The following is a 25,180-nucleotide window of genomic DNA, read 5'->3' on the forward strand; positions in this document are numbered from 1 at the left end:
ATTCAAGAAAATCCTGAGACAGGCAGAGATATTCTTTTTTTTCTCTTTTTTCCTTTTACACAAATGGCTGCGGCATGAAACATCAACTCGATTTTCTATTTCAAGCGTTTTAACTCAGAATCCAAAAAATCACAATCAGTGTGCTTACATCATCCCAAAGGAAATTATTCTGCCCTTCCGCATGTTTTCCTCAAATGGAGGCCTAAATGTAACGTCTGATATGTACTATTGTTGTTATTATTAAAATGTGAACTATTCAGTAGATTGTGTCTGACAGTGTTCTTAGCCTAACTAGACTTTTTCAATTCCCTCCACAACCATTTAAACTAAGTTGAACTTCATCTTAGCTAATCATCCAGTTGTCCTTTCTGTCTTCTGTAGCTCCTGTAACAAACATCACCACTTCAATACCTGAAACAACAACTGGTATGTATCAGGCTTCATCAGATTCTGTCTGTGGTTTTCAGATCACTCTGAATCGTTATATTTCAGAATTAAAAAGTTTTTGGTTACATTTTATGAAAGGCCATATTTTTCGTGATTTATCAAAGTATTCATAACATAATCGTGCATTCAAGTAATATTATAAGCATGGCTATGAATATTTATCAAAAGACTTACAATATATCTTTGTGAGTCATGTATTATGAATACTTTATGAATATATAGTGCATTATAGACTGGAGCTTCGTAAGGCAGTCCGTCATAATGCATAATACAATAACTCAGAATGCTTATGATGTGTTATGCCTTTTTACAAACTTTTCAAACCGTGTTTGCAATACTTTATGAGTGGAGTAAAATGCATTATCTATGTTTTCATAAATTATTAAAAACATGGCCTAAAATATAATGCTACCGATATACCAATGTTATACCTGTAGAATTCAAGAAAATCCTGAGACAGGCAGAGATATTCTTTGTTTTCTCTTTTTTCCATTTACACAAATGGCTGCGGCATGAAACATCAACTCGATTTTCTATTTCAAGCGTTTTTACTCAGAATCCAAAAAATCACAATCAGTGTGCTTTCATCATCCCAAAGGAAATTATTCTGCCCTTCCGCATGTTTTCCCCAAATGGAGGCCTAAATGTAACGTCTGATATGTACTATTGTTGTTATTATTAAAATGTGAACTATTCAGTAGATTGTGTCTGACAGTGTTCTTAGCCTAACTAGACTTTTTCAATTCCCTCCACAACCATTTAAACTAAGTTGAACTTCATCTTAGCTAATCATCCAGATGTCCTTTCTGTCTTCTGTAGGTCCTGTAACAAACATCACCACTTCAATACCTGAAACATCAACTGGTATGTATCAGGCTTCATCAGATTCTGTCTGTGGTTTTCAGATCACTCTGAATTGTTAAATTTCAGAATTAAAAAGTTTTTGGTTACATTTTATGAAAGGCCATATTTTTCGTGATTCATCAAAGTATTCGTAACATAATCGTGCATTCAAGTAACATTATAAGCATGGCTATGAATATTTATCAAAAGACTTACAATATATCTTTGTGAGTCATGTATTATGAATACTTTATGAATATATAGTGCATTATAGACTGGAGCTTCGTAAGGCAGTCCGTCATAATGCATAATACATTCACTCAGAATGCTTATGATTTGTTTTGCCTTTTTACAAATTTTTCGAACTGTGTTTGCAATACTTTATGAGTGGAGTAAAATGCATTATCTATGTTTTCATAAATTATTAAAAACATGGCCTAAAATATAATGCTACCGATATATAAATGTTATGCCTGCAGAATTCAAGAAAATCCTGAGACAGGCAGAGATATTCTTCTTTTTCTCTTTTTTCCATTTACACAAATGGCTGCGGCATGAAACATCAACTCGATTTTCTATTTGAAGCGTTTTAACTCAGAATCCAAAAAATCACAATCAGTGTGCTTACATCATCCCAAAGGAAATTATTCTGCCCTTCCGCATGTTTTCCTCAAATGGAGGCCTAAATGTAACGTCTGATATGTACTATTGTTGTTATTATTAAAATGTGAACTATTCAGTAGATTGTGTTTGACAGTCTTCTTAGCCTAACTAGACTTTTTCAATTCCCTCCACAACCATTTAAACTAAGTTGAACTTCATCTTAGCTAATCATCCAGTTGTCCTTTCTGTCTTCTGTAGCTCCTGTAACAAACATCACCACTTCAATACCTGAAACATCAACTGGTATGTATCAGGCTTCATCAGATTCTGTCTGTGGTTTTCAGATCACTCTGAATTGTTAAATTTCAGAATTAAAAAGTTTTTGGTTACATTTTATGAAAGGCCATATTTTTCGTGATTCATCAAAGTATTCATAACATAATCGTGCATTCAAGTAACATTATAAGCATGGCTATGAATATTTATCAAAAGACTTACAATATATCCATGTGAATCATGTATTATGAATCCTTTATGAATATATAGTGCATTATAGACTGGAGCTTCGTAAGGCAGTCCGTCATAATGCATAATACATTAACTCAGAATGCTTATGATGTGTTATGCCTTTTTACAAATATTTCGAACCGTTTTTGCAATACTTTATGAATGGAGTAAAATGCATTATCTATGTCTTCATAAATTATTAAAAACATGGCCTAAAATATAATGCTACCGATATATAAATGTTATGCCTGCAGAATTCAAGAAAATCCTGAGACAGGCAGAGATATTCTTTTTTTTCTCTTTTTTCCTTTTACACAAATGGCTGCGGCATGAAACATCAACTCGATTTTCTATTTCAAGCGTTTTAACTCAGAATCCAAAAAATCACAATCAGTGTGCTTACATGATCCCAAAGGAAATTATTCTGCCCTTCCGCATGTTTTCCTCAAATGGAGGCCTAAATGTAACGTCTGATATGTACTATTGTTGTTATTATTAAAATGTGAACTATTCAGTAGATTGTGTCTGACAGTGTTCTTAGCCTAACTAGACTTTTTCAATTCCCTCCACAACCATTTAAACTAAGTTGAACTTCATCTTAGCTAATCATCCAGTTGTCCTTTCTGTCTTCTGTAGCTCCTGTAACAAACATCACCACTTCAATACCTGAAACAACAACTGGTATGTATCAGGCTTCATCAGATTCTGTCTGTGGTTTTCAGATAACTCTGAATCGTTATATTTCAGAATTAAAAAGTTTTTGATTACATTTTATGAAAGGCCATATTTTTCGTGATTTATCAAAATATTCATAACACATAATCATGCATTTAAGAAACATTATAAGCATGGCTATGAATATTTATCAAAAGTCATACAATTTATCCAAGTGAATCATGTATTATGAATCCTTTATGAATATATAGTGCATTATAGACTGGAGCTTCGTACGGCAGTCCGTCATAATGCATAATACATTAACTCAGAATGCTTATGATGTGTTATGCCTTTTTACAAATATTTCGAACCGTGTTTGCAATACTTTATGAATGGAGTAAAATGCATTATCTCTGTCTTCATAAATTAATAAAATCATGGCCTAAAATATAATGCTACCGATATACCAATGTTATGCCTGCAGAATTCAAGAAAATCCTGACAGGCAGAGATATTCTTTTTTTTCTCTTTTTTCCTTTTACACAAATGGCTGCGGCATGAAACATCAACTCGATTTTCTATTTCAAGTGTTTTAAGTCAGAATCCAAAAAATCACAATCAGTGTGCTTTCATCATCCCAAAGGAAATTATTCTGCCCTTCCGCATGTTTTCCCCAAACGGAGGCCTAAATGTAACGTCTGATATGTACTATTGTTGTTATTATTAAAATGTGAACTATTCAGTAGATTGTGTCTGACAGTGTTCTTAGCCTAACCAGACTTTTTCAGTTCCCTCCACAACCATTTAAACTAAGTTGAACTTCATCTTAGCTAATCATCCAGTTGTCCTTTCTGTCTTCTGTAGCTCCTGTAACAAACATCACCACTTCAATACCTAAAACATCAACTGGTATGTATCAGGCTTCATCAGATTCTGTCTGTGGTTTTCAGATCACTCTGAATCGTTAAATTTCAGAAGTAAAAAGTTTTTGATTACATTTTATGAAAGGCCATATTTTTCGTGATTTATCAAAATATTCATAACACATAATCATGCATTCAAGAAACATTATAAGCATGGCTATGAATATTTATCAAAAGTCATACAATTTATCCATGTGAATCATGTATTATGAATGCTTTATGAATATATAGTGCATTATAGACTGGAGCTTCGTACGGCAGTCCGTCATAATGCATAATACATTAACTCAGAATTCTTATGATGTGTTATGCCTTTTTACAAATATTTCGAACCGTGTTTGCAATACTTTATGAATGGAGTAAAATGCATTATCTATGTCTTCATAAATTAATAAAATCATGGCCTAAAATATAATGCTACCGATATACCAATGTTATACCTGCAGAATTCAAGAAAATCCTGACAGGCAGAGATATTCTTTTTTTTCTCTTTTTTCCTTTTACACAAATGGCTGCGGCATGAAACATCAACTCGATTTTCTATTTGAAGCGTTTTAACTCAGAATCCAAAAAATCACAATCAGTGTGCTTACATCATCACAAAGGAAATTATTCTGGCCTTCCGCATGTTTTCCTCAAATGGAGGCCTAAATGTAACATCTGATATGTACTATTGTTGTTATTATTAAAATGTGAACTATTCAGTAGATTGTGTCTGACAGTGTTCTTAGCCTAACTAGACTTTTTTAATTCCCTCCACAACCATTTAAACTAAGTTGAACTTCATCTTAGCTAATCATCCAGTTGTCCTTTCTGTCTTCTGTAGCTCCTGTAACAAACATCACCACTTCAATACCTAAAACAACAACTGGTATGTATCAGGCTTCATCAGATTCTGTCTGTGGTTTTCAGATCACTCTGAATCGTTATATTTCAGAATTAAAAAGTTTTTGATTACATTTTATGAAAGGCCATATTTTTCGTGATTTATCAAAATATTCATAACACATAATCATGCATTCAAGAAACATTATAAGCATGGCTATGAATATTTATTAAAAGTCATACAATTTATCCATGTGAATCATGTATTATGAATGCTTTATGAATATATAGTGCATTATAGACTGGAGCTTCGTACTGCAGTCCGTCATAATGCATAATACATTAACTCAGAATGCTTATGATGTGTTATGCCTTTTTACAAATATTTCGAACCGTGTTTGCAATACTTTATGAATGGAGTAAAATGCATTATCTATGTGTTCATAAATTATTAAAATCATTCTGCAGTTCTGTTATTCCCGTGAGACTTATGGGTTGTCGCCAATTTTACTTTGCCATTTTGAATTTTACTAATGTCAAAGGTTGTCTGCAATGTTGAGGGGGGGGGGGCTTGGGGGCTTTACCAGTCGTCAAAATGTCAGTGTGAATCATGGGGGACCCCTGACCCCCATTCACTGCCTGGCAAGTTTAAGGAGACCCCAACTTTTTGTGATTTTTCATGGTACGAGAAAACGTATACCGTCAATATTTAATTTGGCTTCCTTGCCCCCCACCCCCCCAAAAAATAGACCTTTACATTTTTAAGTTGCCCCCCACCCCCAAAATCAAACTGTCTCCTACATGATTGCATGTTTGCATTTCTTAATGACTGGTGATCATGGAAAACAATTTATTGATTTTTCAAAAAAAAAGTTTTAATTCTCAATAATTTACCATTTGCTTTCATCTTTTAAAGATTTTACAATGGAAATGTCATTTAAAATTCTACTCGACTTTGACCAAGATTTGGCTAATACATCAAGTTTAAAATTCAAAAAATTTAAATCAGAAATAGGAGCAGCTGTAAGTATACGTTCTTAAAATACTTCCAACATTCAGATATACAATACACACATTAGCTTAGCTTTATAATTTTTTATGTAATTTATATGTTTTGCCAACTTATATTTTTAAAGAATACTTTCAGCTTATAATTCTGCATATTACTCTGCTATACAACTGAAGAGCAACATGCTATCAGCATAGTATATATCAATTTACTGTATTAAAACTGTTAAACTGTTACTGTCACAAAAAACAGTTTATTAAGTATGCATTTTGATTAACATAAAATTTGTTCTTTTATCCAGCTCACTGAACATTACAAAAATTTTTATGGTTTTGTTCGAATCTATGTCCTTGGCTTCAGGTAAGTTTTCTCCTTTACACATACAGTAGTATATTTAGGTACTCTGCTTGTTTTTGCTGTTCTTTATCATTATTATTAGTAGGAGTGTAGTAGTAATAGTAATATTTTCAACAATAGTACTAATACTATTAGTGCAAATATAGCAGTAGGGGATTTAAGAAAAATAACATTCATTTTCTAAATACTCTAAATACTCATTATTTCTGTAATTTAAGATGATATTCCTGTATTTTGTTTGACAGGAGTGGCAGTGTGATTACAGACTTTGTAGTGGAGACAAACAGTGTGAATTCCACTGAGATTGCCACACTGGACAATAAGGTAGCTGTTGATCTTCAGAACAAGGGTTACAATGTTGACCCACGTTCCTTCAGTGGAGTTATTCAAGGTAGGATGAAAATCACAGGCAGTAAATGGTTTGTCACTGCAGATAGATATACAAAGTTTCACTTGAAACAATTGAAACTGTGTTGACTAAGACTTAGTCACCTTAGATGGTTTTTAGTTTTTAGCTGGTCCATCCACACTGAAATGATAATTTAAAGAAAAGTTGTGAATTATGGGGATCACTGTAATTACAGTGATTTAATTTTGTTATTGATGACAACCAATAAAAAAAATGTATTGTATTTTGCAGTTTAAAATATTTCGTCATAAAAAGTTTCTACCTAGCAAGATAAAAAATGTTATTACAAGTGAAAGGGGTGAACTAAATGTTAGGCTGCCTACCTGACCAGCTGACTGTCATTTATCATTATATTTGCCATTTCAAGAAACATGAGCTAGTCTAGCCAGGCAATGTACAGTAACCCTTAACATCCACAAACTGGACATTTGCGGTTTCGGTTATTCACAGGGTGGCCGTGAACAGTTAAATGGAAATATTTGCTGAAAGATTGCAGAAACTCACAGACGACGCATAAGCTAAAACATTAATGAAAATGATTTGGATCGTATAAAAACATGTAGTATATAAAAATTTGTGATACGTGACATTTGTTGGTATAAGTGCAAACTATGGGTCCTGTAATAACGATCTGAAGTGTATGGTGTGAAGCATATAGTCCAAGTTCATTTAGGGCGTGGCCAAATCCACTTACGCTAGTTTAAAGGGGGGGAAATGGTCGCAGTGCCAGGGGGATGGTTCAAAAGGGTTGTACTTAGTCTCATAATTACTCATTGGTCTGTTTGCGGCATAACATAACAAGGGAGTGTCATCTCCCATTCCCTTTAAAAGCCAACTGCATTTGCACCTTGGCAGATTGAAGTTATAATGGCGGATTTGTCAGGTAGCAGACAAACATTTCTCTGCAGAGGAAATTGATCTACACCTGTGCAAAAGTAAAGCATACAAGCAGCCTGTAATGTTTCTCTTCGTAAAGAACGTAATCTTACTGCAGGCGAGCCTAGCTGTCTTTTGCTGTGGCCATCTCACATCAGTGTCACTCTCTCCAACCCGTTACCTTTCTGTACTGACTTTTTAACCCATCTCTGTATTTGTAGGATTCCACCAAAGCTCCCTGAGCTTTATAATTAGTGACTGTCACACCACTTTCCTATTAAGGACACACACCACATTGAGGGGGAGGGGGTTCCTGGTCTTAACACTTTCTAACTAATGCAGTTAAACCAAATCTACACTCCACATGTCCTTCCCCGTTATGTATGTTCTCCTATTTAAACAGGCATCTAACAGACTTTTGCTTGGCTGAACAGATCATCACACAATAAAATATACATTGTATCTATTAAAACACCAAAATGAAAGGAAGTTTACTGTTGAATATTAAATAAGTTTAATTAAGTTAAATGTCAAAATTAGTAATGAAATAAACAAATTTGCACAACGGGAGCATTAATAGTGTATCCTATGAATCAAGTAAAATCTATGTTAAAAGTGTGTAATAAATAAAGTAATTATAATTATTTGGGCATTCATGACTGTCATGAGCTGGAGTGAAGGCACGTCACGAAAGCAGGAGTAGGGAGACCAGGTATCGGGAAACAAGGGATTTATTGTGGAAAACAATAAAGCGAGGTACACAGACGGACCTCAGACTTTACCAAACTAAACAACGTTAATGACAGGACTAGGGAAACATACTTGAACACGGACTGAAATACACAGGATTGATTGGAAATAACAGGAAACAGCTGGTGACATCGGGGTTTGACACGAGGTTAACAAGGGGGGCGTGGCACACAGGAGGATCGGACGAGCAGGGCGTGACAATGACAATCTGATTAAAGTACAATTATCACAGTAAAAAGTATCGGTCATTTCATATTCAAACATTCACACCTCAAGCATATACTTTCTGTAGCTCAATAATCATCACACCCCCATAGTCTCTTGGGAGCGTAGTGGCTGGAAATGGATGTGGCCACTTCAGCCAGACCTTGTACAGTACTGTACAATTCTACAGTACTGTATAATTCAAATCCACTGTAATACAGTACAGTATTGTGCATAATATTCAATTCAGTTTTATTTATACTGCACATTTTCACAACATTACATTGTATTAAAGCACTTATTGTAATTTGTGCTGCATCTCTGTAGCTAGCTTTTGGCGGTTTATCATAAGCTTAAATGAGTCTATATTTGTCACTGAGAGAAAATGACTTTCTTTTTCCCGTTTTCTATACAAATAGGATTAGGCTCTGATAGCTAGCCAGGAGACCTAACACAAGGCAAAGTAGGATGATCAAAGTAAAGTTAAAAAAAGAGAATTGCTGCAGTTTTAATTTTTTTCCATATGTTGTCATGTTTAAAAAGACCCCAAATGAACACTGTACAGTAAGTGGGCTACTTGATTACTGTAAGCAAATTAATTAAACATTAGTGGTACAGGAATGATTCTGTTCCAAGCTTTTTGATCCATATAAGTGTTTTATAACTATAACTGTGATCACTATAGGCGGTTTCCACTGTGTAAATAAACAGATAAAGCTGGCCTGAGACTGGCCTTGGACCCACTACTACAGCCACTCACCCAACCCATTCTGCTACACAGTGGTCCAGCGAGCAAGGAGGACACACTAGGGACTTTGGAGTAAGACAGAAGAGGGAATGGGATGGCAAGCAACACCTGCTGTCCCTTTATTCTGATTATTCTGATCTTATACCCATATATGGTATCAGATATGCTTGCTTCACGTGTAGCTGATAAGGGGGCCATATGATTTTGGGGGGGGGTCGTTAAACTTTAATAGAACAAAAATACATTATATGTAAATATTAATGTTTTATTTTTAGTTACGTTTTAAGGAATAATAAAGTGTATAGCAGGATGAATGTAAGCTAGCCATACTGTTAGAGGTAGACAGACGCGTACCGGCACTTTCCATATTTTTTAACGCAAAAGTCTCAAACTTTGTTTAACTTTTTAAAGAAAGAAAAGCCAGAACAGGCGGAAGTTAAACAAGTACAAACAACAAACAAACAAATTTATTTTTGTATAGCGCATTATCACAACATTACATCGTCTCAAAGCGCTTTACAGCATCCCCACCCAAAGCCCCCAGTGAGTAAGCCATAGGCGACAGTGGCAAGGAAAAACTCCCTAGAAGGAAGAAACCTTGGGAGGGACCAGACTCAAAGGGGGAGCCCATCCTCCAGGGGCCGGCAGGGAGAGTCAAATACAGTTAAATCTGAAACACAAACGGGGAGCAGGGGGGAGATGACAAGCCGGTGCCAACGCTCCCTCCAATCGCCAGGCAACCAGAAGGCAGGCAGCGGGTCATACATGGAAGATGACACAGGCAGAACGGCGAGCTGGATGCACGGACGTCATTGGTAGTGGCGACGTCACATGTTGCAGGGTGTGCTGGACATCTTGATAGATTGAGGTCTCCAGGCAGCACCCCCCAGGAGGAGTAGAGGAAATAAAATATGCAATTAGTCAGACTATAGGCAGTGCTAACTGTTAGGTGAGTGCAATATGAAGTGCAATGTGCAAGCTCTGGCAGATATGGCTATGGCAGCATAAGTAGGAGGGAGAGGCAGGTGGGAATGCAGGCATGGGGAGTCCCTGAAATGTCAGCACTCCAATTCCACAAGGGGGTGAGAAGCTAGAGTTACAGCACTGACAGCTCAGTTTATCCAAAGCCAATGGCACCGATCCCCCCCCAGCTCTACACCTCACACTATAGGTCTAACTGGGAGTGAGGAGTTAGCTAGAGCTAGAACTAGTATCCCTATAAGCTATAAACATGCCCGAACAAAACACTGTCAAAAGAGCAAATGCTGAGTTTAAACAACCACAAATATTTTAATACAAGTTTTAAAAAACGAGGGAAAAGCCATTATCAGTTTAACAGTTTATTTCAATGTAAATAGAAAAAGTATTTCACCAAACGCAAAGATCCAGCGATAATTTTTTTTAACAAACTGCTGGCATTTTTTCTAACGGTGATGACATGGGCACAGTGCGAGCCGGCGAGACAGAGTAAGCATTGGACTGGGTAACATTCTCGCAACATGATTATGGCAGATTGTACAAGCCTTGCCCCGCTGTCTCTGCCGAGTCGGCTTGGGCAAACACGGCTGTATTTAATGTTCAGGCTCTGGTCAGACAGACATACCATGGGGCTGGGTTGGGTTCAAGCTAACATTTCAGACCTGTGGGGGCTCTATAATAAAGTCTGCCAAGCTCTCCCAACCGAGTCCTTGGGGGGCCCCAGACAGCCCACATTTTTTCTCCCTTCCAGCTCCCAGCCAATGAAGAACACAAAGTACCTGGTACAGTACAGGTGTGTTAGGAGCTGAGAGGGAACAAGAAATGGACTGAGAAACAGTGCAGTAATATTTTACTTATGGCAGGTCAATGCTTGTGTCCAGATGGTTGTTGGTTTGGATCCCATGTCCAACAGAGTAACCATATCACTGTCGACCCTTTGAGCGAGGCCATTAACCCCAGCTACTCCAGGGATGCTGGATGCTGGGGGGTTTGTGCGACGCACCAGCAGCTCTGATTGTTACTGTATGATTGCATGCTAACAGCTTCTCCCCTCCTTATTTCTTTAAGGAAATCTGCCTTTTATAAAGAACTATGATATTATATATCCTGGTACCACTTTGCAGCTGACTTGTGTGGTTCCAGTAACTATGCAAATGGAAACTGGATCATGGTTCGTGAATGGTCTGCCAGTGTCAAACAATGCAAAGTATTCAATCACCAATTCACCTCCCACACTGACTGTTCAGGGCATGAGCAGTGGTGACAATGGTAAGCAGATTACCAACTTATTATTTTTAGGTTAAAATAAATCAACCATGAGTGAGTATTAATGCACAATAAAGAGTGGCAATAGTGATGGTATTATATGATGAGTAATGTGGTATACTCTCTCTCTCACACTCTATCACTCTCTATCTCTCTCTTTGGATTAGGTTTATATTATTTTGTGGGGACCAAATGTCCCTCACAATGTAATAAAAACCAGATTTTTTTGATGTTGTGGGGACCATTTTTTTTGCTTTTGATACATCCAATAACCAATTTCTCAGATTGCATGCACTCAGCATTATCCAAATATTACAAATTTAATTATCACTCATCTATTAAAATCTCGGCAATTTAGATATTTGTTAACAAAGGTATTTGGCAAGACTGACACCTTTTATAGTATGTTACTAATAGGGTGTAATTTATTGAATGCCATAATACTGACAATAAAATATTTGTCATAAAATTAAATATACTCAGTGACAAAAAAGTTAAGCACCCAGACTGAGTGGTGGAAATGAAATGATCTGCACGTGGTGAAAGGTCATGTGACTATATCGCAATGAGTATATTATCAGAGCATAAGGACAACAGAGTTGGCAGTATGGGCACATTGCTGGTCCCATGTCATTAGGGTGTGGCACCCCCCCCCCCCCCCCCCCCCCCGGGCCTGCATACGTGCGGTGATATGTTGCGGAAGGGAGTCGTACAGCTGTTTTATCCTCTCCTGCGGCAAGTCGGCCCGCAGCTGTTGGGACTGGCCCTCAAGATCCTGTAGATTGGGAAGATGGGGGACCTGACTGGCCTCAGGAGGACCTCAAGGTTACCCAGGCAGACCATAGATACAAGTGCTATGCGTGGACAGGCGTTGTCTGATTGAAAAACTGTACCAGGGTGCAGTCTCAGGAGGGGTAAGGCATGCAGACACAGGATGTCACTGACGCTGTGCCGCCAGGGTCCCCCGAATCACTACCAGAGATGACCTGAAGTCATACCCTATGGCATGGGCATTGCCGCCATTAAATCTGAGGGGAGGGGTGTCCCCCTTACATTTCATAATTATTCATTTGGACCCCCACACATTTAACATTAAACATTAGTTCACCCAGCGCTGTTTTCCAGTGTGTCCCACCCCACATTCAAAATGCTTCTGACGCCCCTGCCCTATGGCTCCCCACACCATGATGTCATACCCTATGGCTCCCCACACCATGATGTCATACCCTATGGCTCGCCACACCATGATGTCATACCCTATGGCTCCCCACACCATGATGTCATACCCTATGGCTCCCCACACCATGATGTCATACCCTATGGCTCCCCACACCATGATGCCTGGAGTATCACTGGTGTGTCTCTCCACAACATTGGAAGGATTGGTCCTCTCCCCTCGCCATTGCCATACGCGCACATGACAGTCATCCGTGGTAATGCAGGACCGAGATTCATTGCTGAACATGGTAGGACGCCACTCGTCATGAGTCCATGCCTCCCTGTTACGGCTCCACTGCAAGGGCAGCCATGTCTGTGCTGGTGTTAACAGCAGCCTACGCATGGGACAGTGAACCTGTAGTCCGGCTGTTATCGACTGCGGGATAACACGGGGTGTTGTAGAGAGTCCAATACCTGTGTATGGATGGCATGGGGTTCTGTACTGCTTGGCGCACAATACAACGATTCTCCCTTGTTGTGGTCTGTCTTGGGCACCTGGATTGATGTTCTAACATCGGGCGACTGTAACATCTGCATGCCCCACATGCTGGCCAATTGCACGATACAACCACCCAGCCCCATGCAAACCCACAATGCGACCCCTATCAAACTCTGTCAAGTGCTGGTAATGCCGTCTAATGCCTAATGTCTAGAGGCATCCTCTGTGTCTGGTGACTAGACATGCCAGCTCCTTGCAAATCGAAACAATTACATACCCATCACTGGTCTGCAAGTGTACCAAATTACATCCAAATTGAACCATTACTTCTGGGTGCTTAACTTTTTTTCTCACTGAGTGTTTATCTATATAAATAAATCAGTAAATATGTCAATAATTAATTAATTTTATTTTAAAATAATTCAATAAAAATTATTACATTTCATAATAACGTGTCTTTATGTATAATTTTTATATATTGTATTTCGCAGAAATGTGATTTTTATTAGTCATATAGTTTATTATATTATTTTACATAATGCAAATCTGATTACTTAAATAATTCAAACTATATTTCACAATAAAATTCAGCTTTTCACATTGATGTATTTCTGAATGACGGTTCTTCAATGACCGCTGTCCGGCGAGCAAGCAGGAAGCTGGGAATCACCAAACGAGCAGACAGAGATCCAGAAAGACTGGGTTTTAATAGGGAAAGCACGAGCAACACTAACCACATGGTACAAACATTAGTGACAGATCTGGGAAATGGACGAAGACGTGTACTGATATACACAGAGCAAGCTAAAAATAACATCAAACAGCTGGGAACAATCAGGGTAGAACATGTGGGTAATAAGGGGGCGTGACACACACGAGGATCGGACGAGCTGGGCGTGACGGGTTCTATGAACCAACTTTTTATTTCATGATGCCAGAGCACTCTGTCAATCACTTTGAGGGCGGTGGGACTGAGCCTGTGATTTGCGAATCCTTTGTGATTCATTACTCAGCGTAGCAGATATAGGAAGTAGTTTGAAAAGTCCTGGGAAGGACTCTGTCATGCCAAACCTCTTACCCCTATGAAACGGCATCGGGGTATACTCTGCGAGATAGAAAACATCTCCACATGGCATTTTCCCCTCTAAACACAGTAAACATTCCCGTTTAAAAAAACCCATGTAGACATGTTTTCGCGGAAACACTTTATCCAATCACAAGCTTGATTCCACCGCGCTGACAGTGACTGACAGAGCGCACCATTATTATGAAAAGAAGCATTATGAAATAAAAAGCTGGTTTGGAAACCTGGCCTTCAGGAATACATCAATGTGAAAAGTTGAAATTTATATTTTATAAATGAGCTCCCTGGCTAAGGTGCTTGGTAATACTTTTATCTGCTGTCAACTGTGAATAACGTCTATGTTTTTTGCCATTTTTCTCTTTATAATCTAGGAAATTACACGTTCACGATGACTCAGTCGACCTTGACATTCACCCGCAAGGAATCCATTTCAGTGACAGATGTAATTCCTCCCATTATTCAGCTGAATAAATTAGCAATTAATGTTCAATGTGGAGCAAATGAAAATATCACATTGGAGTGTTGTGTTACATACTACCTAATTAACAACGTTACAGCAAAATGGATGGACGGTCCTGACGAAATATCCTCTGGTAATTTTTATTCTTCAAAATAACTAATTGTTTTATTGTCCTTTGCCAAGTTCCTGTACATTGTCCTACGGATATATAATTTACATAAGCAGTAATTATTTGATATTAGTGTATGCATAATTTTCGTTAAAAGATTAAATTGATTTAATGACCAGTTTGAATATTCGATCTGTTGAACATTGCAGCTGAATATTGTACATTTGATGTTTTTCATTTTACAGTACAGACCACAAGAAACATGCTTTGTGTCAGTGCTGCATACCCAGTACCAAAGCAATGCAATACAAAGGAACTCACATGCCAAGTGATTGTCAAGAAAGCATCTACACCTCAAACACTGACAGATCATGTAAAGCTAATGTTTTTCAGTGGAGGTACGAGGTTAATGAGTGTTTAAAAACAAGCGGTCCTATTCAGTGTGCAGCCCTATTCAAAATGAATTTTCATTTCCTTTGTTAAAAATGCACAATGCAATGCATTTTGTCCATTGGCACCATTTCTGAAAAGTACTTATTATGTAATCCCAATAGAAGCATGTATTTGCTTTTCAGCTTAAAGCATTAATCCAACTTTGTCTTTATTTATTCAAGCACCTGACTGTAAGGACCCCACAACATATGGTCTTGGGAAGAATAGAAATACGTCTACTGTTTCCTGCCCAGCCAATTTTACGGGCAGCAGGACTGCAGTTTGTGAAAATGGGAATTGGACCCTTGTGGAGGACAATTGTGTCTTTAGCATAATAAAGACACTAGAACTGTTTTCTCAGGTAACATCTTTTGAATACTAATCATCCATCCACCCACCTGTTGTCATACTGCTTAGCCAGTATAAGGTGATAGAGTACATTAATCATATATACATTGTGTCATTCTGAAGAACTACAATATGTTTCCACACATCATGCATGATAATACAGTGATAAGGAGAACATGCAGACTCCACACACACAGGGCGTAGGTGTGATTTGATTTCCCAGCCTTGTAGATGTGAAGTAGCAGTACTATCCACTCAGCCACTGTGTCATTTCATATAGGTTAAGCTTACATTATATATTGCATTTGAAAGAAACTATTTATTGGGAAAGAATGTCATGTTTCATCTAAAATTTAGTTTTATGGAACCAATTGCTCTGTTGTTAGACCACTTGATTATCTGCTGTCTGTTATCAAAACATTGTGGTCATTTAAAATACCAAATTTCAATGATAGAAAAAGTCATGTCGTCATCATCAACAAATTCAGTGTGAGTTAGCAATATGTGAGATTGTGTTGTTTTCTACAAATATTACTATTATTACACAATGAATTGGAAGTTACTTACTATTCCAAAGCATTGGTACTTGGTAAGAACATTTGCTTTAAAAAACCTTTCTAATATTCTTCTGCTCATTTTTAATTCTTGTTTACCTGTCCGCAGAGTCTGAGTCCAGCTAATGTATCATCAATTGTGAATGACCTTTGGGTAACCACTACCAATTATACAACAATCATAACGCATTCAAAAGCCACCATTATCTCTATTGTGAACATACTTGGCATAGTTGCAAGTGTTTCACAAAATATAAATGAAACTTCAATGCAGGTATGTTGAAGCAGTAATGTTTTTTGGAGGGGGGGTTGCTTTAGTTATTTGCTTTGTATTGGCTATGCATTGGTAATTTAAGAATTATCACCATGTTACTTTCATAACTTTGTGTAAATATGAAGGAAATTATGTTTATTTAATACAAATATTTCAAGCACTGATTAAAAAAAAACTTTATCAACTATAACCCTAAATACTAAAATTATTACATTTTACCCATTTATTCTGTTATTTATGTATTTATTTATTCATTTGCAGGATGTTTTGGAAACAGTATCAGTTTTAGTATCGGCCCAAGCTAAGGAATCCTGGGCAGGACTCAACAGTAACAACAGAACCCAAAACATAAGTTCTGCTTTACTGGAGTCAATAGAAAACATTACACACAGTATATCAAGCAATTCCTTTATAATTACTACAACAAACATTCAGTTAAACAAAACAACATTAACATTCCCTTTCAATAAAAAATTTAATTCATCTCAAATTTTCATCCCAATTCAAGATCTTCCCAACAACACGACTATCACAACAATCGTCTTTACGACTCTTGACTTTGTCTTACCTAACAGGACCAATGGAAACAGTACGAACAACTCCATCAATGGAATTGTCATGTTAGCCTATATAAAGGAAGCCATTAAAAATGTTTTGCTGACATTTGATAAAACAAACAAAACAAAGGGAAACAACCAGTGTGTTTTTTGGAACTTCAAACTTTTCAAAGGCACCGGAGGCTGGGACTCTACTGGGTGCAAACTGGATTCTGAAACGAATGTCAGTGTCACCTGTTCCTGTAACCACCTGACTTCCTTTTCGATATTAATGTCACCTTACGTACCTGAATACATTGAGGTTGCTCTGAATTACATCACCTACATTGGAGTCAGCATATCAATGGGATGTCTGGTCTTATGCCTTATAATTGAAGCATTTGTGTGGAACATTGTCACTAAGAACAGTACGTCACACATGCGACACGTCGCTATAGTGAACATTGCTCTGTCTCTGCTGATTGCCAACATATGGTTCATCATTGGAGCAGCGGTGTCAAACGTAGGCCAGAGCACACCGAAGAATGCATGCAGTGCTGCAACCTTCTTCATTCACTTCTTTTATCTTGCCTTGTTCTTCTGGATGCTGATCTCAGCTCTCTTCCTCTTCTACCGTACAATGATGGTTTTCTCCCACATGTCAAAGAGCACTATGATGGCCATTGCCTTCTCAGTGGGCTACGGAGCACCACTCATCATTGCTATAATCACCATTGCAGTCACTGCCCCCAAAAATGGCTACTTCAGGCAAGATGATGCATGTTGGTTGAACTGGTACCAGACTAAGGCCCTCCTGGCATTTGTGATTCCAGCCTTGATTATTGTCGCTGTGAACCTGCTCATTCTAATCGTGATTCTGTTTAAACTACTGATGAGGGGTGTTGGTGAGAACCGTCAGTCTGATGAGAAGAATGCTCTGGTGGTCATCGCAAGGTGTGTCGCTGTTTTAACTCCCATCTTTGGCATCACCTGGGGACTTGGCATAGGGACCATGGTGGCACCCGCAAATCCCGGAGTCCACATTGCATTTACAATCTTCAATTCACTTCAGGTATGAGTAAAAATTAAGTAATTCCTGCTGTTTCTGTTTTCTGAAATTTAAATAGTATTTTATTTATAATACATATATAGAACAAAATATACATAACAACAAAAAGATATAAGAACAAAAAATTGTGGATGATGTCTTCCATTCCCTCACTTCCCAGCTGTCAGACCAAGATGAACCACACAATGTTTAATTATAATTAACAAAAGGAGTTTTATTTTAATATTGGGAATCCAGGTATTTGGGGGGTGAGTGAAGCCAAAACAGCAAACCAAAAATGGTAGATGAAAACAAACTCTAAGCAAAACAAAAAGTATTACAGAACCATACTGTAGCTCCCTTTCTAAACAAAAACATGAGAAAAGTTCACTTTAAACAAAAAACATTCACCCCATTAAGTCTCACAAAATGATAAGAAAGAAATACAAGCACACATCACACGCATTGATGCAAACACCTCTGCACCCCAACAGAAGGTGTTGGGTCTGTCAGCAGAGAGCACCCCCCCCCCCCCAAGAAAAAAAATAGCCTTTTTTCCATTATGACAATTCTTTGGATCTACCTTTCATAATTCACTCAGAATTGCAAGGCAAAAGAGAACAATATTGAAATATTTAAATCAGCTGTTATTAGAATAACAAAATATTTCTCAGAATGAAATTATTTTGAAGTTTAGAAGTACATATTGCAAATATAAATTATTCTTTTTGTTTTTTTCAAGGGGTTCTTCATTTTAGTATTTGGGACTCTTTTAGACAGCAAAGTAAGTACTAATATTGTATTTGGAATATTGTTCGCTGTGTATTATTATACATTGTAACGCAAACACATGTCATATTGTACCAGCCACCATCATACATCCCTTTTCTTTGTGCACAGATTCGATCAGCAGTTGTTGGAAGATTTTCATTTTTGCGTTCATTATCTAGCCGAACAAGGGTATGTTCATCTTTGTATTTCGCCTTTCGATTGCAGTTTTCAGCAGACACTTTTTGCATCATTTTTTTCCATTTTCCTTTGAAATGTTCCACAGACACGCAAAACCACTTACACTATGATTTTTTTAATGTGAACTGTACATTTTTTAGAGGATTTAATGTGGCTGTAGCAGATATGATTTTAACCACAAATGACATAATACAGTTTCAGAACAACAACAAGTATTCTTTTTAACTGAGAAATCGTATGACTTTAGGTAAATATGACAAAATTTGCTATTTCCAGTATCAGAGATAAGATAAATGATGTGTGGTTTGTCTCTCTAACAGAGCACAAGTGCTGGTCCATCTTTGTCCTCTTTGGCTGAACGTTTTAGGCGAAGGAGACAAAGTAAGTTAAACTGCTCTGCTTTATTATTTTATAAATGTTTTTACTGAGATATACTCTGCTTCAGGTATGGATCTAGACTGCTCAGGTTGGGGGGCAATTAAAAATTTTGGGTGGGCAGTTTTTCACACAATGGACAGTACTACAGTGCAGTGGTGGCTTGTGACCAGAGACATAGGGGGCAGGGGGTGGGGGTGGTTATGGGTATATTCATATTTTATGTTTGAACTATTTATGAACTCAACATTATGCTCTCTTGATCATCTCTCTAATCAGAAAAAAAGACAAATTATTATTACTTTTATTATTATTATGTGATTTTTCAAGGTGCTTCGGATAGAAGTCTGCTAATGAGACATAAACTTGACAAACATAAACGTATCTACTGGCATATTAAAGGAAAATTTGGAACTCAACCTCATTAACTGGTATATAAGAACATAAGAGCAGAACATGAACAGTAATGCGGAGTGGAAGGATGCTCCTTAAAGATAATTACCAAACCATAAATAAACTGCCTTTGCAAACTGCACAGCGTTGGTGTGAAATGGGCAGGGAAGGTGTAACATTACTGCCTGAACCGATCACAGTAGCGGCCCACTTTGTTCGAAGGCACCGGTTATTCAAAGGCTCTAAGGCTTGAAGGCTTGGTTATACAAGCTAAGGGCAGCTGCAAATGAATTGCTGGTAGCAAGCTTTCATTTGGGAAGCAAAAATTCTTGTATGTTATTTATGGTTGTGTATGACTCATTTAAGTGAATTATAGTAGGTAATCTATCTAAGCAGGCAATTTAATTTGTATTGAGCATTGGTGATAAAACTGTTACATGCAAGTTGTCAACCCTGCACTAATATCAACGTAAGCAATCTGTCAATTGTTAAGTACAGTAGTGCACCCATATCTGCAGGGGAAATGTTCCAAGACCTCCCACGAACATCTGGAACTGTTGATAGCAGCGAATACTATACATTTCTTGTTCTTCGTATACCTATGATAAAGTTTAATTTATAAATTACACTGAGATGGCGGCTACCAAATCAGCAGATATACGGAGGTTCCACTATACACTATATAGTTTTGAGCCAACAGTAATGTTAACCACAGTAGCTAGTTAACTATCTTAGAGTTAACTAAACCAGAACTGGCAAAGATCCTTATGCAACACATTACAGCAAACTACAGCAACAAAATATAAACTTTAACAAGAAGGACCTTTGATAAGAATAAGGCAAAATTCCTCCTCCATTTTCTCAAGCGAGTACAAATGCTCTGCAGAAGAATATCCGATGGGACAAATTAAATAAAGGTGATTGGCAGATGCAGATTGTTTGGGATAAAGTTGACCAATTGGGTGGCCAGAGCAGAAATTTGGGCGGGCATTGCCCACCACTGCCCACTTCTAGATCCGACCGTGCTCTGCTTTCTGATTAGGATGCTTTGTGTCTGCTTTATAAAGATTTGGGAGACTTGAAATATTTTTCGTTATGCTGGTGCTACATGTGGAATTTAATCCGTGTAATTTGCCATTTGGAGTAAAACATCCAATGCTTTTAATTTTTCAGATGTTTCTGCTTCTGATTCTTCAACAAGTCTTAGGGCTTCGGATGCATTAATCAGTGCTTAGCTGCCTGGCTGCTCAACTGATGGTGCGAATTTTTCTCAGAAACAGCTAAATGGTTTTACAAAAAAATTAAATAGAAAAGTAATTATAATAATAATAATAATAATATATTATTATTAATTAGAAATTAATACAGTGTGTATCCCTGAGTGGCGTGTATATTGTTGATTTCTCTGGCTGTGCTGCTGCTAATATTAAGCTGATAGTGGCTGTTAATAATTTTTTTACTCTTTTCATATGGGTCTGATGCATCGAAACCATTCTGTGCCATAAGGGTTGTTGAGTTTGTAACATTCATTATCTCTCCTCCAATTAATATATTTGTTTTTTGGAACGTTGGATGTTTAATACACTTGTAATCTGACTGCCTGTGGTTGCTTTTTAAATACTATTATTTTTCTTTATAAAGGGAAGATTTGGTATTCCAAAAATGTTCACATTAAAATTAGTTTAAAAATTATTTTTAAATAGTTGCCAAAAACTGAGAATTGTCTTATAATCAGAGTCGTCTTTTATTCAGACCAATACAGTAATTTTTTTTGTTTTGTTTTTTTGTCACTTTTAAGTCACTGGATATTTAGATTTATCTCTTTTTCTGTGAACACAAACACTATTTAATCACATGTTTTCAGTAGCAATGTTAGTTTCTCTACATTTTTAATGGAAATATAATGAAACATTTATCAGTAAAGTATAATGAAATATGTATGATTCTGTCAGGCTTATCTCATTGTGGTAATTATTCAGCCTATTTTAATAATGTAATATGGTGTCATTAGAAAAACAATTTTGTGTTTCATATTTTGGGCTATGTAACATTATCTATAATAAAACTGATGAGGGTATTTCTGCGAATTGGTGAAAACCGTGAAGTATTTAGATTAAAATATTTTTAATACTAATAATGGTGGAAAAGTAAAGCAAAAAAAAAACAATGCATTTTCACAAACCATGGGGACCTAAAGATAAATTGTTTGGACATGGTAAGAAATAACTAAAGGTATATTCAACCTTAGTAATAAATCTATACAACCTCAACATGAAATAGACATTTCTAACTGTTGCTAGACTTTGGGCATATGTTAGCTTAGAGTCCAGGTTTATGTGCTTGGCGTCTCGTAATTACTGTTATAATAACAGCAAAAATAAGAGCGCCTGCCACTCCACCAATCAGAACGCCTGCCATACCTCCACTTATCCGCTGTGTCTCACAGCTCTTGCTAGTGTAGAAAATGGCCTTTCCAGACGCACACCTGAATGGGAAAATACGTCAGGTTTAGCTCTCAGCTGTCCAAAGGCTTCTTTGCTCGAAAAACATTATTAGCAGTGAAAAAATGTGCAATTAGAATAATGTCAAACAGGATAATTAAGATTTTTTTATTATAAATGCCATGTGGAGTTATTCTACATGATAAACAAATAGTGGTAAACTAAGAGAGCTCACCCACTTCACTACAAAATTAATAGGTATGACTGCTGCTGAACATGCCACACAATTAGGCTGTTAGATTACAGCTGTTATCTGAACATGACATTCCCAAATATTTCGTCCAGTCATTTTTAGTTAATTTGCAGTTATTCACTACAACATGGTTTTGTTGTTGACGGCGTATCTACTGTGGCAGCCCGGGGTAGCACGTGCCACCCTAAATCTCTTGCCACCCCTAGTGCCACCCTAGTTTTGCATGTGAAAATACTGTTTATTAAAATACGCTAACATTAATGCTTTGAGCAAGTCTAGCTACAATTAACATTGAATGTGGATTCTAAAATTGAAGAAGAGTAAGGTGAGAAGCCGACGTCCCCCATCCGGCTCTGACAGTTCAAAAGCTGATAACAGCAGCGATTTGGAAGCCATGTATTTGCCATCTGCGGGGGGTCTTGGAGGAAACTCACCACCTGCAATGCTATGGCATTGTCCAGTGCAGCAACAACATAGTAATACTTTGTGTCTTCTTGTGTGATGCCCCGGTTGGCCTGGACTTCACCACACAATGGCATTCTCACGCCAGAACTCCGGCAGCTTTAAAGACATGGCGTTAGAAGACCAGAAGATCAGAATAAGCTTAGCTGTCAGAATTAGCTGTCATACTGAGATATATCTCCTCAAAAATGTATGAAGAGATGTTGGGGCCACCAATGTAGTGAGAAGAGAAAGGATGAAGCAGAATTTCTTCCTCAGTCAGATAACTTGTCAGATTTATGGTAGTTTGAACTACATTTAAGTGGACATAATCAATTTAGCCCAAACTACTTTAAATCCAACAAGTTATCTGGCTAAGCAAGAAATCCTGCTTTGTGAAATACCCCCCAGGAGATGTTTTTTTTGTGGGAGAGAAAACAGGATGTTTTTTATTATATCAGGCAGAAAAAACAAATTCTGGATTCCACCAAGACAAATGTGTCCTGCAGCAGGAAGGAAAATAAAGCTTCAAAATAAAAGCACATCTACCCTGAGAACTGTGACAGACTAACTCACTACAATGCCACATAACATGATGCCTCTTTCTTGAAAATGGTTCGGCCCATAGCTTCCCAACTGGACTGCAGTGGGTTGCACCAGCTAAGTTTCAACCGTAAAGTCGGTTGCAAAGTGCACATTAAATCATACTTTGAAAGTAGCCAGTATTAAACTAACTCTGCGTTCTTTTTCCATTGCACTGCTGCTATTTAGGTTACATTGTTGTTAGTATAGCTACTAAATAAAAAATCTATCACACGGAATGACGATTTCATCATAGACAACCAATCAATATCATTGTCTGATATTACCGGAACCAACTCGCTGTTCCACGTTTGTTGAATTTGGGTTACACATAGCTAGCGATTTGTTTTCTCTGTGTTCATGAGTACACTAAGATTAAGATGAGTTTTATGCCAAAACAAATTTATAAGAAATAATTTATTTGCCATTAATTAAGTTTATGATATTGAATGAAATATCTGACCATGCCCCAGTCAGTGATAGTGTCTTCCCTACCCCTAGACTCCAGAGGGTTAAAACACAGCTATAATGAAACCCGTAATGTGCCATTTACGGTGTGATGCATGAAATGTGTTTGCTAGGTAGCTTGCTAAGTATGATTTAGGGATGCGACAGATCAAAAAGAAAACCCTTGTTTGGCTTGTATCATGGTATTTGAATCACAGATCGGATCATTTTTCGGATCAGGAAAAAAGGGAGATAAATACTTTATTGATCCAGAAAAAGATTTAGAAACTATATAACTTTACTTTCCATTTATTACTTAAAGAACTCAAAGCAAAGAATTTTAGCCCCATTAAAATGAACTCACAACTGTTTTGTCTGGGTTTTCACTGCAACTCTGCATTATGACTTCTCTTTCTCATGATCACAAGGTAAACAAAGTTATTTTTCTTCTAAATCACAAAATAAAAGTTATCCTGAGAAAACAAAAGTTGTATTTAGACACACAAACAGCATTTGTCAAGTGAAAGGGGGAAGCGGATTCCACTAAAAATACGACAGCTAAAGCTATTAAATCTATGCAGGCTTGTTTTTTTAAACTGCATCGCCACCTAAAATAAAAAATTCCCCACGTTACACATGGGGGGAATTTACCCTTGTGAGAAATGATTTCCACGTTAACTTTTAAAAAGTAACAGCAACAGTAAAACTATTTCACACTATCACGGTTAAATTTTGTAGTGGTTCAGATCATGTGCTGAACCAGGGTCAGGGGGCATCCGTACTGATCACGTATCAATTATAGTATTATACGGTCTGCTTACACCACTAGTATGTCTGTCAAATTTGGAGTGGTAAAGTTAGGCATTAATTGTAGATGCTTGATAGTCGTTCTGCTACATGAGATGCTCCAGCTCAAGAAATACAAACAGGGTTCAGATGAAACAAATAACGGCAGGGTAACGTACTGTGGACATCATCTACAGTTTGTAGTGGAAACAATCCTTCAGGAAGAGGAGAGGCTGCAGTGTCTTATGTCTTCAAGTATGGTAAAAACTCTGACCGAGACATCACACCACACATTGATGACTTGATGTGGGTATGTCGCTTGATGCTTGCTGGGGAGTTTGGAGTGGTGTCACTGCAGATGCAGAAGGCCTTGATTCACATCTTCGTGGGTGTGGAGGAAGCAGTACGTATCATTGGGGGTGGAGGTTGTGGCTTGTGTGGTTCATACTGTACGTATCTTCCTCAGATTCTGGAGTATTTTGTCAAGCAAGGTATAGTTATCAAACTGTGGAATTCATTGATGAATGTTCATGTTCTATATACTGTATGGTGCGAAAGGTAGCTGGGTGTAGTTTTGTAATAGGTAGTT

General features: G+C 37.4%; 2 protein-coding genes across 2 annotated transcripts; both read left to right on the plus strand.

The window, feature by feature from the left end:
• The first annotated feature begins 421 nt into the window (after positions 1–421).
• LOC140581215 (adhesion G protein-coupled receptor F5-like) lies at positions 422–14,759 on the plus strand. The gene is made up of 8 exons (XM_072703095.1): positions 422–426; positions 2,152–2,196; positions 4,807–4,851; positions 5,722–5,828; positions 6,116–6,174; positions 6,417–6,562; positions 11,205–11,405; positions 14,515–14,759. The coding sequence occupies exons 4-8, from the start codon at positions 5,730–5,732 to the stop codon at positions 14,757–14,759; spliced, it is 750 nt and encodes a 249-aa protein (XP_072559196.1). The 5' UTR covers positions 422–426; positions 2,152–2,196; positions 4,807–4,851; positions 5,722–5,729.
• A 2,040-nt stretch (positions 14,760–16,799) lies between these two features.
• LOC140581164 (adhesion G-protein coupled receptor F1-like) lies at positions 16,800–21,333 on the plus strand. The gene is made up of 5 exons (XM_072703036.1): positions 16,800–17,928; positions 18,647–18,688; positions 18,805–18,864; positions 19,194–19,254; positions 20,815–21,333. Exons 1-5 carry the CDS (start codon positions 16,939–16,941, stop codon positions 20,874–20,876), a joined length of 1,215 nt encoding a protein of 404 aa, XP_072559137.1. The 5' UTR covers positions 16,800–16,938; the 3' UTR covers positions 20,877–21,333.
• The last annotated feature ends 3,847 nt before the right edge of the window (positions 21,334–25,180 follow it).

Source organism: Paramormyrops kingsleyae, chromosome 19 (genome assembly GCF_048594095.1).
Source record: "Paramormyrops kingsleyae isolate MSU_618 chromosome 19, PKINGS_0.4, whole genome shotgun sequence".
Lineage (NCBI taxonomy): Eukaryota > Metazoa > Chordata > Actinopteri > Osteoglossiformes > Mormyridae > Paramormyrops > Paramormyrops kingsleyae.